The sequence below is a fragment of the Perca fluviatilis genome, chromosome 1 (genome assembly GCF_010015445.1).
Source record: "Perca fluviatilis chromosome 1, GENO_Pfluv_1.0, whole genome shotgun sequence".
Classification (NCBI taxonomy): domain Eukaryota; kingdom Metazoa; phylum Chordata; class Actinopteri; order Perciformes; family Percidae; genus Perca; species Perca fluviatilis.
In genome coordinates this window covers 5,179,885-5,197,283 of record NC_053112.1, presented here as the reverse complement: position 1 = coordinate 5,197,283, position 17,399 = coordinate 5,179,885, and the positions used below count along the sequence as shown (strand labels likewise).

The window sequence follows — 17,399 nt, the reverse complement described above, 5'->3', positions numbered from 1 at the left end:
AAATTACAACATTACGGCAGAAATCTTTGTATTTATGTTCCAGCTCCGACTATGTGAGTCGTCTCTGTGTAACGTAGAGTTTTTCCTGCGTGTCTGTGATTGGCTGTCTAACGTGTAACGCTAGACAGCTCATTATTAGATCTTGGTAGAAGCATGCTGCGTGCTGATTGGCTTACTGATGTTGATGAGATTTACTCCTTTAGGTTTTGAAATTGGGTTTTGAATGACGAGGCATTTGTCTATACTAAGGAGGGAAATCGGCCGGTGCCTAGAAAGTATCAAAAGTTCAGTACCCAGCCCTACATGAGACTGTTAGATAACATTGTTTAGTAGGGTTCCAAGACATGCATCCTGCGGCACCAGAACGTCAAGGATATACAGTAGACTAACACAGGAGTAGACTCTCACTCTTACAGTGAACACAGAGACACTGAGGGACTGTATGACAATAACCCAAGCCCAAAGCCAAAACCAGGATAGGGTTCAGTGAATGTGGTGTTGAAGGTGTAGAGGTGAATCAGTGTGTCAGCGGAGACTCTGTAGAAGGACAGCGTGCCAGCAGGACAGTCCACATACACTGCTACTCTGTTAGAGACAGTGGAGGACGAAGTGATGGGAGTGCTTCTCCTGTTGTGACTGACAGAGTAACCTTCGACATCAGAGCACAACAGACTCCAGGACTGATCATTGCCTCCAAACCTGCAGTGAGCTCTGTTTCCTTTCCTTTTGATTCCTCTGAAACTCACTGATACAAAAACTCTTCCTCTCCACTCGACCTCCCAGTAACAGCGGCCACTCAGACCGTCTCTACACAGCAGCTGAGGCCAGTAGTCAAACCTCTGTGGATGATCAGAATATGGCTGCCTCTCTCTCACTGCTGTCACCTTCCTGTTGTTGTCGGAGAGTTGGAGGTGTGGGTTTACAGTGTTAATGTCCATTGTGAGTTCACAGGCATCTGTTGAACACAGCAAAACACAATAGAGCTTAGGTGTTGGGTATTGTTTGGATTTTTACGATTCCTAACCAATTCTTGAAAAACTGAAAAAGGACATAAAAGAAAGGCTCTTTTAGTTGTTTTTTTTAAATTGAAAATTATTTAAATTTAACAATATATTAACGTTTTAAAGTACTTCAATGTAAACCTAAGTCACCTAACACACAACTACAATAATTTAACAATAAATAAAAGTTACACTATTAACAAGTAACAACAAAATAAATGTTGAGTTGGTATGCTAACTAAACCAGCTTCAAACTTTAGCAGTTCTTTTTCAGAAACATTACCATATTTGCCTTCTCTGGCAAGATACGACATCTCTCCTGACTTACGAATCCCACTATGGTCACGCCAAGACCCGCCCTATGAAGCAGCTCAATTGGTTGGGGTTAAGCATTTCACCTCGAGTGGTTAAGGTTAGGATAGCTGATTGGTCAGGGGATAGGACCTGTACAAATGGGGTTACGTTACCTTGCGTTCTCATGGACGCCTGGCCAATAAATGCTATTGAAGGGCGGGTCTTGGCATGGCCATAGTGGGATTCGTAATATCGTGTCCTGCTTTTATGTCCGTTTTGGTGAGCCCAGAGGGAAAATATGGCATTTTAAAAGTAGCCTACATTTACGGTAGCTAGGTAACGGTGTACTACAGAGAAAGTGTGATATTTTTACGTCCGTTTCGGGGGCGACAGAGGGAAAATATTTCAGTCGACACATTAAGTGGAACCAAAATGAGGAACTGAAATTTGCGTTCTAATCCAGTCCGATTACTACCGGTTGCATAGGAACCGGTTCCATAGTGGTACCCAACCCTAATAGAGCTCATAAGTGTGGTTTTGGAAGTAAAAATCCCATTGATTTTCTCCATTAGGATTTAGATTATCATCCATAATGTCTAAATCAGCCGAGGCAGACTGACCCCAAACTATGAGGTTGTGAAACGAATGTTTTTGATCCTGAAATCTAGAAGCCTGAGAAAAACATGTTTTATTTGCGATCTTATGGCAAAAAACGACACCCACAATCCTAAGCGTAACAGCAACGCCTCTGAATGGTTCAACTTGCTGTTACCATGGAAACGTTTACTGTACCAATAACAGCTGGAGCGAGCTTCGACCGTTCAAGTCATTAATAGTTTCTCTACACAGTCTTGTATCTTTTGCCTTTTTTGCTGGTTTTTTTTGCACCGAATCAAATGTTTTATGTTCAATATTCATCTCGTAGCTGGTTGGCTCGGTTCCAGACTTAAAACTCTTCATATCAAAATTTTTTGAAAAGTCAATGACACAATTGAATGGGGAAAAACACTTCCGTAACCAGAGTCGTTAAAAAAATGGGCGCTCACTGTTGAGCTCTATACAACATCAGTTTATCATCTAATGCCTGGTGCACACTAGAGGATTTTAAAATCTTAGGGGGCCTTCACACCTGCCACATTTAGTTTGGTTGAATCACAATTTTAGAGGACAGAAATAGACAGTGCACATCTGTCCTGTAGGGTTACATTGCAGCCTGGTTCGCGGCTGCCGGTTTCAGCGTTCTCTTTCAATACTGGATCAACTACAAAGATTAGTCAATTAGACACCAATGCATGGGAAAATAGGTTTTTCCAGGTAGAAAAATACTGAAATTAATTTGCCAGAGAATCTGCTTAAACCAGCCTTGAATCATGGACACCCCCGTGATTGTCGAGATGGGCAAAACAGAGTCAAAAACTGCTTTTATCCTCTAGCGTGGGGCCAGGAATACACGCACGATGGGTTTATTTGTTGCTTTTTTAAACAACTGACTGTTAAATAGATCAAAACTTCACAATGACTCATCTTTTTGGATCGTCTTTTAAACTGAGAATTAAATGCAGATACACAGGCTTTAATTTAAACTACTTTAACATGTACTGCCTTGTTTTCATTAATCAAAGTGAACACACACACTCACACTTGCTCAGACCAGGTTTCAGCCTCTGCTCTCCACCATGTTCCAGTCTGGAGGAACAAACAAAGTCAGAATGAACCTTCAGAAGCTTCATCAATCAATCATCTTTATTAACTATCACTTCAGATTCTAGGACAGGCCACAGTTTGTGTAAAAAGGATCTCAGATATCTGCAGCTCGTTTGGAATGTAATCATTTATGAATGCAGGATCTGTAGGCAACAGGACAACATTTTGTTCGGAAGTGTTTTGGTTTACGTTCATAGTCCGTTTGTAGTCCCAGTAGTATTGACCAATCACATTTTGAGTGTGCTTTGGCAAGCAAACAGTCCGTCTGCAGAGTAAAAGAGAATTGGCTGGAATGCAATCTTGGAGCTCCGTCGGCCAACGTTTGACCAAATTAGCTTTTATTAGCTTTTTTTTTTTTAAATGTGTATCTGCATTATTGCATACATCTGTTTTGAGAAATTAGCCCAAATATCATCTGGACCTAAAATAAGAAGTAACACACAAAGTTTCAAGATATTATTTTGTCGGCAAAGCTGGACCGGGCAAAATACAAGTCTGTGTGTAGACCTCCAAACAGAAACATCTTCACAATGCTCTTACCTTCGGGACTGAAATGGCGTGATTTAATAATAAGTAATAATAATAAGTTAATTATAGCACATATTGCTATGGATGGGACCCCACTCATGTTACAACCTTCAAAGCTTCAGGAAGAATGTGTGTCATAGGCGTGATATAAGTTAAAAAGCAAGTCTCGGCAGGGACAGGGACTCTCAGCCATCAGTTACTGTCTTCACTGTTAGCAGCAGTGCTGCTGGTGCACACTGTGAACCAACAGTCCTCCGTTCGTCAGTGTAACAGAGAAACAGCGTGTGAGGTCTTGCTGTCTATTCATACCTGAGAGTGTCCAGTCTCCAGTGTGGATCCTCAAGTCCAGCTGACAGCAGCTTCACTCCTGAGTTTCCTGGATGATTGTAGCTCAAGTCCAGCTCCCTCAGATGGGAGGGGTTGGAGCTCAGAGCTGAGGCCAGAGCAGTACAGCCTTTCTCTGTGATCAAACAGCCAGACAGTCTGGACATACAAACACACACACACACATATATAATTTCTTTTTGTATATCATGGATGTCCTTTTCCTTGTAAGTGAATAACACGCATCATAAAGATTATAATTGCCGACGTTTTTATAAAGAATTCAAAGAAAGTTGTTACCTCAGTTTTTCTGAGTAAACTCTACACTAGAGCTGATTAATCAATTAGTTATCAACTATTTAATTAATCAAACTTTTTGATAATTGTTTTATCAGTTTTCTCGTTACAAAGTAAATCTTCTCTGATTCCAGCTTGTTAAATGTGAATATTTTCTAGTTTTGTCTCTCCTCTGTGAAAGTAAACTGAATATCTTTGAGTTTTTTTACAAAACAATACATTTCAGGACGTCATCCTGGGTTTTGGGAAACATTGTTCAACATTTTTCACGAATTTCTGACATTTCATGGACCAGATAACTAATCCATTTATCCAGAAAATAATCAACAAATTAATCAACAATAAAAATAATTGTTGGGGGGTCCACAGTGACATCAATCTGTACGTCCAGTACAATTGGCCTGACCTGAGAGTCTCCAGTGTACATTGTTGACTCTCCAGTCCTGCAGAGAGCAGCGTTAATCCTGAGTCCTGCAGGTCGTTGTTACTCAGGTCCAGCTCTCTCAGACTAGAGGACTCAGAGCTGAAAACTGATGACAGATCCTGACAGCATTTCTTTGTGAGCATGGTTTGACTCAACCTAAAATATAAATAAGTAAAACATATTTGCCTTTTTTTGGTAATGAAATGCAGAACTAGATCATAAAATAATATTTGAGGCACAATACAGGCATCAGAGTCAGACCGAACCTGAGAGTCTCCAGCGTGCATTGTTGACTCTCCAGTCCAGCAGAGAGCAGCTTTACTCCTGAGTCATGCAGGTCGTTGTTACTCAGGTCCAGCTCTCTCAGACTAGAGGACTCAGAGCTGAGAACTGATGACAGATCTTCACAGCTTCTCTCTGACAGATTACAGCCACTCAACCTAAAGAAGAGTAAGTAATGAAGAAACTCAGATAGTTTCTATTGCCTACAATGTTAAAAAAAGCTTCTCAATAATAAAATATATAATAATAATGTTTATTTATATAACATTGTTACAAATCTGAGTTGCCCTGATGGAGAAGGCTCGATTACCTCTAGTTTTGAGCTTTGACCTTGAAAACGATTAGAGCAATGAGTAACTGTTGTGTGCAGATTTTATCAGCACTAGCTAGCTGGCGCAAGATAATGCTCATACTAAAACTGTAGTTTGGTTGTAAATTCCATCTCTATGTGTTTTTAAATGCTTCCTGCTTCTTCATTTTCAAAAGAGAACTTTCTAAAATGGGCAAACATGTTGCTTTACAAAAGCACCACAGTATAATCTGACCTGAGAGTCTCCAGTGTACAGTGTGGACTCGCCAGTCCAGCAAAGATCAATTCCACTCCTGAGTCCTGCAGGTTGTTGTTACTCAGGTCCAGCTCTTTCAGACACGATGACTGGGAGCTGAGAACTGATGAGAGAAACTGACAGCATTTCTTTGTGAGCCTGGTTTGACTCAACCTGAAACAGAAAGAAGTACATAGAAAGAAGTAAAAATGATTTTACTTGTTTTGCTTTAAAACTGGAGTGCCGCCCTTTTACATATAAATAAATATCATGAATGCCCGTTACATTCAAGCCTTTGCCAAATGAGTTCACACAATGCTGATAAAGCCTATCGCTGCCAGGGAATGCTCTCTGTATTTTGGATTAAACCAGTGTTTTGGTGTCTGATGTCTGTTTCCCATGCTGGTGCACTGGTAGTGATTTGTTTTATGTCAACCAGCCAGAGCTGAAGGAGGTAGAGAGGGTGGAGAGACCATAGTGATGGAGCAGCAGCTAGGTGATTTCAGTGGATTTATCAAGTACTCAATCACAATAAAGTCTGATGCTCAGGTGTGTAGAAAGTGTCCCTCAGTGTGGGGATCGTACTAGTTTAAAAAGGTTAAAGGAATCTGAGGCACTGAAGAGGGTACTGTTTAAAAAGCATTTAATATATTCTTGGCTAAAAAGTCATTCAAACATGAATGTTTTACGTTACGAAACTTGTTTTAAAGGCTTTTTGTATGATGTAAAGTGCAGCATATGGTCATCAAAAACACAATAGAAACCAAATATGTTTAATATATACTATAACACTATGCACATATAGTGTAACTAAACTTAACCCCATATAATATATAAACTATAAAAAATATATATATATAAAAAAAAAATATATATATATAGTATAGCATTACAATGTGATCTGACCTGAGAGTTTCCAGTGTACAGTGTAGAGTCTGCAGTCCAGTTGATAACTGCTTCACTCCTGAATCCTTCAGGTTGTTGTTACTCAGGTCCAGCTCTTTCAGACTAGAGGACTGGGAGCTGAGAACTGAGGACAGAGCTTCACCGCTTCTCTCTGACAACTTACAACCACTCAGCCTGAAGAAGAAGTGATAATGACAAAAACTGATACTATTATCTCTAATGTGAGAAATACATTCTATGTCTGACCTCTCTAAGTTGATCATCATGCATTACTGGAAACTAACATCATTTTAAACATTTAAAAAAAAACATCTCTACTCTCCGGAGAAATCCTCTCCGGGAACCATCATCGTAGATAAGTTTGCATTTCCCTATGAACATAAGGCCTTTGTTGTCTGGAGCCTGGTGCTCTTGATATAGTCTCCCATGGCAAAGTGGTAGGGTTTTCCGCTGACCCTGGCCGGGCACAGCCCAAACAAGTGACTTGGCATTCCCCTCTACCTTCACAACAACACGGGTGGCACTGGAGTTGGCCTGGGAGTATGCCCATAAGTAACTTGGGTTCTTGTTCGCAAGTGAGGGGACAATGGAGTGGGAGAGAGGCTGCAGAATCGGAGGAGCGGGTGCAGTATTGCATTCGCTTTACCCCACCATTGTGACAAAAACATTCAATAGTTGAGAACAACCCAACACATGTAACACTGTGACACAGTAAGTATCTGCAGTTATCTGTGTACATACAGAGCTTTGTTGGAGGCTTTGACCACTGGCAGCAGCCTCAGAAGAGCCTCCTCTGAAGCAGAGTATTTCTTCAGGTCAAACACATCCAAGTCGATTTCTGATGACAGTAAGATGAAGACCAGAGCTGACCACTGAGCAGGAGACAGTTTATCTGTGGAGAGACTTCCTGAACTTAAGTAATGTTGGACTTCCTCCACTAGAGAACGATCATTCAGTTCATTCAGACAGTGGAACAGATTGATGCTTTTCTCTGGAGACAGATTCTCACTGATCTTCGTCTTGATGTACTCGACTGTATCCTGATTGGTCTCTGAGCTTCTTTTCTTTTTCAGTAGGTCTCGTAGGTATTTCTGATTGGTCTCCAGGGAAAGACCCAGGAGGAAGCGGAGGAATAGGTCCAGGTGTCCATTTAGGCTCTGCAAGGCCTTGTCAATAGCAAACCTGTGGACATCTGTCATAGATGTTCTGCAGAAAACCATTCGCATATGTTTGACAGTTGTTTGCCCTGGCTCATACATCACATTCTTGTTTCTATTAATGACTGCCCTCTCTACATGTAGAGCAGCCAGAAACTCCTGGACACTCAGATGGACGAAGCAAAACATCTTGTCTTCCTCATTCTTCCTCCCACGCTCCTCTTTGAAGATCTCTGTGAACACTCCTGAGTACACAGACGCTCCACCGACGTCAATGCCACTCTCTTTGAGATCTTTCTCGTAGAAGATCAGGTTTCCCTTTTCCAATTGATGGTAAGCCAGTTTTGCTAAGGACTTAATGTACTCAATGCACTTTTTTCGGTCATACTTCTTTTTTGTCTGATGAATCTGAAACACCAGGAATTCTGCATACATCTCGGTCAGGGTCTTGGGCAGCTCTCCTCCCTCTCTTGTCTTCGTCACTTCCTCCAGAACTGTAGCAGTGATCCAGCAGAAGACCGGGATGTGGCACATGATGTGGAGGCTTCGTGATGTCTTCATGTGGGAGATGATTCTGCTGGCCTGCTCCTCATTTCTGAACCTCTTCTTGAAGTATTCCTCCTTCTGTGGGTCAGTGAACCCTCTTACCTCTGTCATGATGTCAACAAAATCAGAATGGATCTGATTGGCTGCTGCTGGTCGTGTGGTTATCCAGAGGCGAGCAGAGGGCAGCAGTTTCTTCTTGATGAGGTTCGTCAGCAGCACATCCACTGAGGTTGGCGTTGTCACATCGAATTTACTTGCTTGGTTTTTGGTGGAGCAGTCCAGATCAAGGCGGCTCTCATCCAGTCCATCCAAAACAAACAGAATTTTGAATTTGCTCTTGTCATAGTTGGTGTTTCCTGATGACTGCAGAGCTGTAAAGATGTGATTGAGAGCTTCTTCCTTGATGTCTCTGGTCTCTGTGATACATTCATGAATAAGCTCTGTTAAACACAACTTTTCCCCCTTCTTTAAATTCAGCTGGCGGAAGGTGAAGGGGAAAATGAGATGCACATCTTGATTGGCTTTTCGTTCAGCCCAGTCTAACACAAACTTGCGCACAAGAAATGTTTTGCCAATTCCTGCGATTCCATTGGTCAGCACTGTTCTTATGGGTTTATATCTTCCAGAGGGGGATTTGAACATGTCACAAGCTTTAATTGGTTTCTCTGTTCCTGCTGGCTTCACCGCCTTAATCTGCCAGACCTCATGCTGTGTGTTAATGTGTACGTCACCCCCAGCAGCGATGTATACATCTGTGAAGATATCATCTAGACGTTGCTCATCCTTCTTCTGTGCCCACCCCTCTTGTGCACACATGAACCTATCCTGATTGTGTGATTGAAGCAAGTCTTTGTAATATGAGATGTATTGTGGCTCTGGTACTGGAACAATCTCATCTGTGTGACAGAAATAGAAAAAACTATTATGCTGCATGTGTACATATTATGTTTATGTTCAAACACATTCATGCACCCCAGCTTTACAACATTTCAACATTTACGACAGGGAGCAGCCCAGTACAAACACAGCCCTTGACTGGTGACAACTGAGCAGCTGCTGGTAATGGTAATGTAATTCTAGAAATACAAATCATTAACTTAAACCAATGCCTTTGTGTTTTCCAAATGTACATCAGAAGTTACCTCTTCAGGAATGGACAACTTAACGTGTGTCTCAGTGATTCTGGGAGCTGTATTGTCGGGACCATAGCCCCGGTAGGCAAAAAAATCGTCCCGGGGGAGAGGCTGGACTATGAGTGATTCTCAAAGACCTGGATGATTTACGTTTGGGTGGATTGTGTGACTTCACCTGGACAGGGAAACCAGAGATCCCTCCTGGAGGCATACCTAGACGGGCTTTTGCCCATGGGGCTTGGTCGGGCACAGCTCAAAGAAACAACATGGTGCTTGGACCTCCACCACCCTGTGGACCCACCACCCCCAGGAGTGGTTATCAGGGTCGGGTGCAGTGTGAGCAGGGCAGTAGGCAGGGTCTGGGGTCTGGATGTGCCATTTGCCAGCAATTCAGACTAGCTTTAGCGACATGGAATCTAATCTCTCTGGTAAGGAAGGTGCCTGAGCTGAAGAATGAGCGGTTCCAGCTAGATATAGTTGGACTAAACATTTCTGGAGTTTCCAAGGATGAGAGGCACCTGGCGGGTGTGGGGATGGAGGATTGCCTCAATGCGGCTGCAAGTCGCAAGGTAAAAGGCTCTTACTGTTGTCTGTGCTTATATGCCAAACAGCAGTTTGGAGTATGTGGGTGGAATCCTGGAATGGACACCACCTGGGGACTCCATAGTTCTACGCGGACATTTTTGTTCCCAAATGGGCAACAATGGAGAAATCTGGAGGGGGTGATGAAGAGGAAAGGCCTGAGTGTTTTTTTGTTGTTGTACAGTTAGTCATGGATAGTTAATAACAAACACCATGTTTGACCATAAGCATGTTCATAAGTGTAGGTGGTACCAGAACACCCTAGGCCTAAGATCGATGATTGACTTTATAGTCTTATCATCTGATCTGCGGCACTCCAACTATCGGGGTAATACACACTGCTCAGCCTCCCTGGGAAAGCCTATGCTAGTGTGCTGTAAAGGAGGCTCTGAGGAACAATGCAGGTTCCGTCCGGGCCGTGGAGCAGTGGACCAGCTCTTCACCCTTGTGAGACTATTTGAGGGGGCTTGGGAATTTGCCTATCCTGTATATATGTGCTGTGTGGCCGTTAGCAAGTGCAAGTCCTTCTATGACCACAGTAAGAGTTGTGTTTGTATCCTTCACAGTAAGTCAAGCACATTTTCAGTGGGTGTTGGCCTCTGCAAGGGCTGTCTTTTGTCACAGATCCTCTTTGTGATTTCCATGGACAGGATTTTAAGGTGCAGCTGGGGGGAGAAGAGTGTCTGGTTTGGGGCCATCAGAATTACTTCTCTGCTATTGGCGGATTATGTGGTTCTGTTGGTACAGTGTCTGCATTAAAGCAGGCGTTATACCGGACCCAGGCGTAGCCTTTTCAAATTTACCAGTCCATCTACATTCCAACCCTCACCTATGGTTATGAGCTTTGGGTAGTGACAGAACAAAATTGTGGATACAAACAGCCAAAATGAGTTTCCTCGGTAAGGTGGCTTGGCTCAGCTTTAGAGATGGGTTAAGAAGCTCGGACATGTGAATGGAGCTTGGAGTAGAGCTGCTGCTTCGTCATGTTGAAAGGAGCCAGCTGAGGTGGTTCGGGCATCCGGTAATGATGCCTCTTGGGCGCCTCCCAAGTCTTCCAGCCCCATCCAGCTGGAAGAAGACCACAGGGTTGACCCAGAACACACTGGAGGGATTATATATCTTATCTGGCCTGGGAAGGCCTTGGGATCCCCCAAGAGGAGCTAAAAATCGTAGCTGGGGAGATGGACGTCTGGGTTACCTTACTTGAGCTATTGACAAGAACCCAGATCACGCTGATGACAATGGATGGATGGATGGATGGATGGGTGGATGGCCAGACATAAGAAGTTAGAACTGAGCTTACTCATGCAGCTGCATGAGTGAGTGTTTGTTGCAGATCTGATGCTTCCGACTAAACTCCACAAAGGCACAAATGAATATTAAGACTGTTTAATAGCTTCAATGCCCTTTTTTTGTTGTTGAGGGAACTGAATTTAACACCGTTTGATCTTTAGATACTTGGTGCTGCTTCAACTTCATCTCAGCAAGATCTCCTGTCTTTGCTTTCACTCTGTTATATTGGAGGAATGATGTCTCACACAGAAAGCAAAACTTACTTGGACTTAATTCATTCAAACTTAAAAACTATGGCGTTATATATGTGCCTCATTCCTGAGCGAGTAATTGTATGTTTTGAGCACAGAGAACTATATTTTGCAAGCACCTTACATTGCATTTTGAACAGAAATTAACACTCGCAACTGCACGCTCAACTCTTGACACACTCGGTCAGATTTTCACAGCATTACAAGTGTGCCACAAAACCAACCAATCAGTGAATCAAAAGGTCAATTCTGATTGGTTGTTCGTCTCCAATTAGATCGCAAGTAGCAGGAAACATATCTACAGGGAAACAGTCTTTGACACAACACCTGCAGTGATCCCCCCAGAGTATCTCTAATGTAGCCATTGGGTACTTGGAAAGATTGTGGAGCAGCTTAACTAATCAAAATAATAATTGAAATTATGATTGATTTAAAACAATATATCAGCTAAAACAGCTCAACACATATGTATAAACTATAGCAAAGTAATCAATGGTAAAAATAAATAGCTAAAAGTGGCTTATTGACTTAGCTAACAGTTGAAATGATTAGCTAAAAGTAATGGATGACTGTTGAAACATTAACCACACTTCAAGTAGAAGGCCTAGCTAGTAGGATTTCTGACCAAATCAAACTAAATGTTTACAGTTCAATTGCATGAAAATGTAAGAATATTCACTTTAATATGATAAATAGTGTGAACATATTGGGAATTGATAGGGGGGAGTATGTCAGTTTATATGACAGGGCTGTGCATCCAACATATGCACCCGAAAACACCTAAAATGTCACAATACAGCCACTTGTAAGAAGTTTGTAATACTGGTTACATAGCTAGTTATCATGTTTTATTTACCTTAATTCTGTTTGCCAAGGCTATATTTTATTGGCTTGCAAAGTAGCTATACGTTGCTAACCCTAATGTTAGCTAATTTATGTAAAAAAGCAGTAGCTAACTAATGTTACTGCCAAGATATGGTTTCATTTTAAGACAGTGTAAACACATGACAACACTTGACGAGTCTTACAACACCTCTCTGGTCTCCAGTGAAACCATATCTTGGCAGTAGTTAGCTAACGTTTCTGCTTTTTGAGATAAATAAGCGTTAGCAACAGATAGCTCCTTCGCAAGCTAATATATCAACAGAATTCAGGTTAATAAAACACGGTAATATAACCAAAGTATTAAAAACTACTTACATGTGGCTATAGTGTGACAGGCCTACTGCTGTTCTGTCTCGCATTGCGAGACCTAACTTGGCTAGTTACAGTGCTGCGAGGCCTGTTCAAATGACATGTTGGCTGCAGTATGTGAGCTAGATTGCTTGTGAAGGATGAGTCAAACTAACGTTAGTCACACAAGGAGATATGAGTCAAACAAAACAACGGCATTATAGTACACACAGACATTTCTGTGATATAAGTCAAGAATACAAAATACTGACCGAAATGTGTTTTAATCCAGTAACATTAGTTGAACACCTCCACTGTAGTTGTAAGTGTTGACTGAAAAACATCCTCCTAGATTTTTGTTTCCTGCTACTTGCAATCTAATTGGAGATGAACAGCCAATCAGATTGACCTTTAAGTCTCCGATTGGTTGGTTTTGTGGAACACTTGTAACGCTGTGAAAATCTGAGTGAGAATGTCTAGAGTTGAGCAGGCAGAGTGAAGAGGTTGAGAGCAAGGGAGACATGACCGGAAATACATTTATTGTGCACAAAATAGGTTTTTTTTTACTTTTATCTTTTTGCAAGTGTTAATTTCTGTTCAAAATGCAATGTAATGTGCTTGCAAAATGTAATTCTCTGTGCTCAAAACATACAATTACTCACTCAGGAATGTGAGACATATAATCACACCATGAAAAAACTACCATTTTTCTATTAGTGCTTCCATACATACCAGAGAATACAGCAGCTTTACATTCGCTCTGAGAGGAAGTTCTGTTTTCTGAAGTTCTGTTTTCTGAAGTCTCTCCAATATCATTTACGTCCACTGAAACTGTGTGAATATGCATTGTAAAATTTGAATTAACATTGATAAATTACTGTCATAAAATGCAACAGCCCTTACCCAAAAAGGATTTTCTGTTAAAACTTAAAATTTACTGATATGCAAATACTCCTCACAGTCTGTCAAAAATCTTCAATTTGTGATCAATGCACCTTCACCTTTATTGGTCATGTACACATAGGTTTTTTGATGGCAGAGATCCCACATTGGCGACTGATGGGCTTGCCACTAGCAGTTATCAATTTCTCTTCAATGACCACTGACAAGCAAAGAATACAGGTTCCGTCCTCCTACAGCCGCAATGGATGCACCTGATTAAACGAATGCTTCCCTCGTGGGCTGTCTGTTCCCGGATTTCAAAACAGACTAACATGGCGGCTTGTTTGGAAACTTTCTCTTAGTTTCCGTTAAAATACTTCACCAAAATGTGTTTCTGAAAACATTTTAGACAAGATATAAGCTGCAGCTGTGGTCTGAGGAAACTTTGCTGTGTGAACTGATTATTTTGTAGAAATCTGTAGAGTATTAAACAATTTGTTGAACAATTGCGGGAGAGAATTAAAAGAAATTGGTAAGGAAGTTAGAGTTGTGTTATTATATTTAAGGTTTTGTTCAAAAAAATTATATAAATATTTATTTATTAATCCTTTGCCCTTAATTTCACTTGAGCCCCTGCCCCCCAAAATGTCTGTGCATGGCCCTGATTGTGTTGCTCATGTCAACCCATTCTTTTTGCCTTAAAATCCCTTTTTTTTAAAGTGTGACTTACCTTCTAGTCCTGAGCTGGTGTCTGGCAGACTCTGCACCAGATCATTCCTGTTGATCTTCTCTAAAACCTTCTTGGTCACCTTCAGAGCTCCATGAAGATGAAAGGTTTTAACCATCACATCCACTGTGTCCTGCCTTTCTGCGTTCTCCAGCTTGGACACTTTGATGCTTTGGAAGTCTTCCAGGATGTCTTGCTGCTGCAGATACCATTTGAATTTCTTAAATTCATCTTCTCTTAAATCCTCCAAAGTGTTGAAAAGGTCCACTGCCGTCATCGGGTCTTCCTGCTTAAATCGGAAAGTTCTGTCAAACTGAAGGAAAACTGTAAAACAAATGTATCAGAGCAGCAACAGGAGTTTTGATTGGCCGACACAGGAGCTGTGTTGGTGTGATTTATGTGCTGAGTCTGGTCAGTTCATGGCTAATCTTGTTCTGTATGTTTTTTTAGTTGCGAGGGCTGGTGGTGTTCTGTCATGGTACTGGGTTGAAATCATAGTCGAAATATATCATAGATACTTCTTATGAACTCACAGACCTCTTTTTATTGACAGTATTTATTTTTTCTTGCAGCTCACCGCTCTCTACATTCATGCAGTCCAGGCACTTGTAGAGTGCGGTCTGGTTATTATGACATAATTATGTTATGACTCAGACAGCGGCACATTGCTAAAAAAACAAACAAACCGTCACCTCGTACACTTCTGTCACAGGGCTTAGAGGATGCGACTGCGAGTAGAAACTAGCTTTAAAAATAGATAATAATAACCGCAAAAATAGCGCTAAAAAGATGACAATTCATTAAAACCAGCTCGCAGTTTGAGAGTGAAACGCCACATGAAGATGATGGGACGCGTCAGATAAGCTAGTTAGGAGCAGTGCAGGATGCTAGCGGTCATGTAAAACATAATACTGTAATGGCAAAAATTACATTTAAGCATAATTCCTTGTATTTTTATATTTTATTTCTACTTTAATTCTCTCACAAATGCTGAAAGAGTTTCTCATTCCCACATGCAGATTCTAACCTTGTGAGACATCCAGTCTGAACATAATGTAAGCACTTTTGCCTGAACAGATAGGGGCTACAAGGTCATCTCTAGTTTTCCCATGCCAGTTAAGATGTAACTGGGGAGTGAAAGTCGTACCGGGAGGAGGAGGCGAAATGGCTCCAAGATGTCTCTTGTATTTCTCTGATTGTCTTCATGTGTATCAGATTGCATGTAAAAATTGTAGCGTCATAATAAGCCAAGTGCGTGTGTGCTGTCACTCTGAAGATGCATAAAAGCCTGGTGTTCTGTTCACTCATTTGAGAAACTGACTCCACACTGGGCTGCGGCCTTTTGTGAAATCATGTTGCTCCTATATTTGCAAATATATCTTTTTTAATAAAATACAAAAACCCAACTTGGTGTTTAGTCTCAGTCTGTCTTATTTGTTTCAATTTACTAAACTCTGAAATTTACCCCCCTGCTGCAAAGGAAACTTCCACAACAATACAACATTGCCTGCAAACTACCGTTCATGTTTATCAATCAAAGTTTTTCTTGTAGCTTTACAGCAGCAGCCATTAGTCCAGTTTTCTGCTAACAGTGACAATGAAGAGCCAGTACTGACCAAGCAGCAGCCCAGAACTCCAGACAGGTAGGATTGCTCATTGAGTGAATATTATAAGAACTAGAATTAATATTGATGAAGAGTATGGTGTAGACCTGTTCTCTATGAAAAATGCCCTGAGATAATTCATGATGCCAGATGATTTGACACCACGTTAATGAAACTGACTTGACTTTGTAAAAAGGGGAGATTTGTGCTGAGAATTATGACAATTTATAAAATATGATTTAGTGTCAGAAGCAGAGCCAGTAGTGTGCACAAGGGATAGGGATGCTGTCAGTGTGGCAGGCACATCTAAGATGGTTTACCACAGTGTGTGAACAAGCTAAAATGATCAGATTAGTTACAATATTTATAACCACTTCATATGCCCAAATGTAAGTGCAATACATTTTTTTTTTCTGTCTTTTTATTTTATATTTTTATTCTTCATTCTTTTACTTCATTTTAAGGTTTGGATGTCTGAACGCTTATTTGCACAGTAAATAGATTTTGATATTGTTAAACATTGTGTTGTTGTAAAGATGTTAACTGTTGTGAAGCAACACTTACTGTGTTTGCACTAAATTGGAATTAGTGATATATATTTTTCAAGGCTGTAGAGAACAGTGCGCTGTTGCAGACATATATACTAAAGTTTTAACTACATTATTTTAATATAGTCAGTCAAGAAGTGAAGTGGGCCGGTCTAAGGCATGAAACTCCAGGGCTGAAAATGTGTCCCACTCCGGCCCTGGCACCAGTAAATGTGCTGCTGACAGTAATAAATATGTGTAATACATAAAAATTGCCTTACTATTCCTAGCTATAATAGTTCATACAAACAACCTGGTTAAAAGGCACCACAATACAGGAAAGGACATCTCTGTTAAAAATGTTCTGGTGGATGCAAATTTGTGTTTCCTAGGATGGCGAAGGCATGTCCCGCCCTATTCTGCCTCTGATTGGCTTACCCTGGTATTATTACCCCAAACCTAACCAATCTCACTCCTCATGCCTAAAACTAACCAATCCACCAAACAAAGGCAAATGAGTACTAGCCAATCAGAGACAGAGTAGGGCAGGGTCAGTTTGGATCAAAGGGGTGGATAAACAGATCGACCAGGTGACAGATCAACATCGCCAATCCTAAAGCCGCACCACTAACAGTGCTAAAACATCAACTGCAATCCTGTTACTCTTTAAGTACACTAAAGTATTATCTTGATGGCTTCAGTGTAGAGATTGAGACCTGTTTATAGTCACGTGAAACGAATAAAAGTAGACTGTACTCTTCACGTCACATTACAAAAGTATCACATTACAAAGTTATCTACATGATGAGCTGAAGCATAAAAAGAAAGATTCTCACCTGAAGGTTTGGAGAACCTTAGACCATGTCGACAATATCAAAGTCTGCTCACTCTGCAGTCTGACTGCTGCATTTACATCAAATCAGTTAAGAGGAAGTGAAGAATGAGGAAACACAGTCAGGCTGTGTCTGTACCAGGAAGGGAATTCTAGGTTCCTCTTTTTCATGCCAGTTCCTGTAAATACCGGCCCAACTTTGCACATTACTGCGTCATCACAACTGAATGATCATTTGTTTTTGTGTTTGGTTTGTTTCCACTTGTAGTCACTGCTGTATTTTACTATTCTTTTATTAAGCGCTGGATTTTTACAGCATTAAAAGAGTCTCACGGTCACTGCATGAGTGTTTGCAGCCCACCTTGTTCCCTCTTTTTTAAACTTTTT

At 41.1% G+C, this 17,399-nt stretch overlaps 1 protein-coding gene across 5 annotated transcripts; it reads right to left on the bottom strand.

The window, feature by feature from the left end:
- Window positions 1-166: 166 nt before the first annotated feature.
- LOC120563443 (NACHT, LRR and PYD domains-containing protein 12-like) lies at window positions 167-17,088 on the bottom strand. 5 transcript variants are annotated; one of them, XM_039807615.1, is made up of 11 exons: window positions 17,017-17,088; window positions 14,053-14,373; window positions 13,173-13,271; window positions 7,047-8,904; window positions 6,306-6,479; window positions 5,400-5,573; window positions 4,839-5,012; window positions 4,555-4,728; window positions 3,837-4,010; window positions 2,935-2,981; window positions 167-955 (listed from the first exon to the last, which is right to left on the bottom strand). In XM_039807615.1, the coding sequence occupies exons 2-11, from the start codon at window positions 14,324-14,326 to the stop codon at window positions 411-413; spliced, it is 3,693 nt and encodes a 1,230-aa protein (XP_039663549.1). In that variant the 5' UTR covers window positions 14,327-14,373; window positions 17,017-17,088; the 3' UTR covers window positions 167-410. The 5 variants fall into 5 exon arrangements, with proteins under 5 accessions (XP_039663549.1, XP_039663544.1, XP_039663557.1 ...); XM_039807610.1 differs by having other exon boundaries at window positions 14,053-14,338; XM_039807623.1 differs by having other exon boundaries at window positions 14,053-14,335.
- Between the last annotated feature and the right edge of the window lie 311 nt (window positions 17,089-17,399).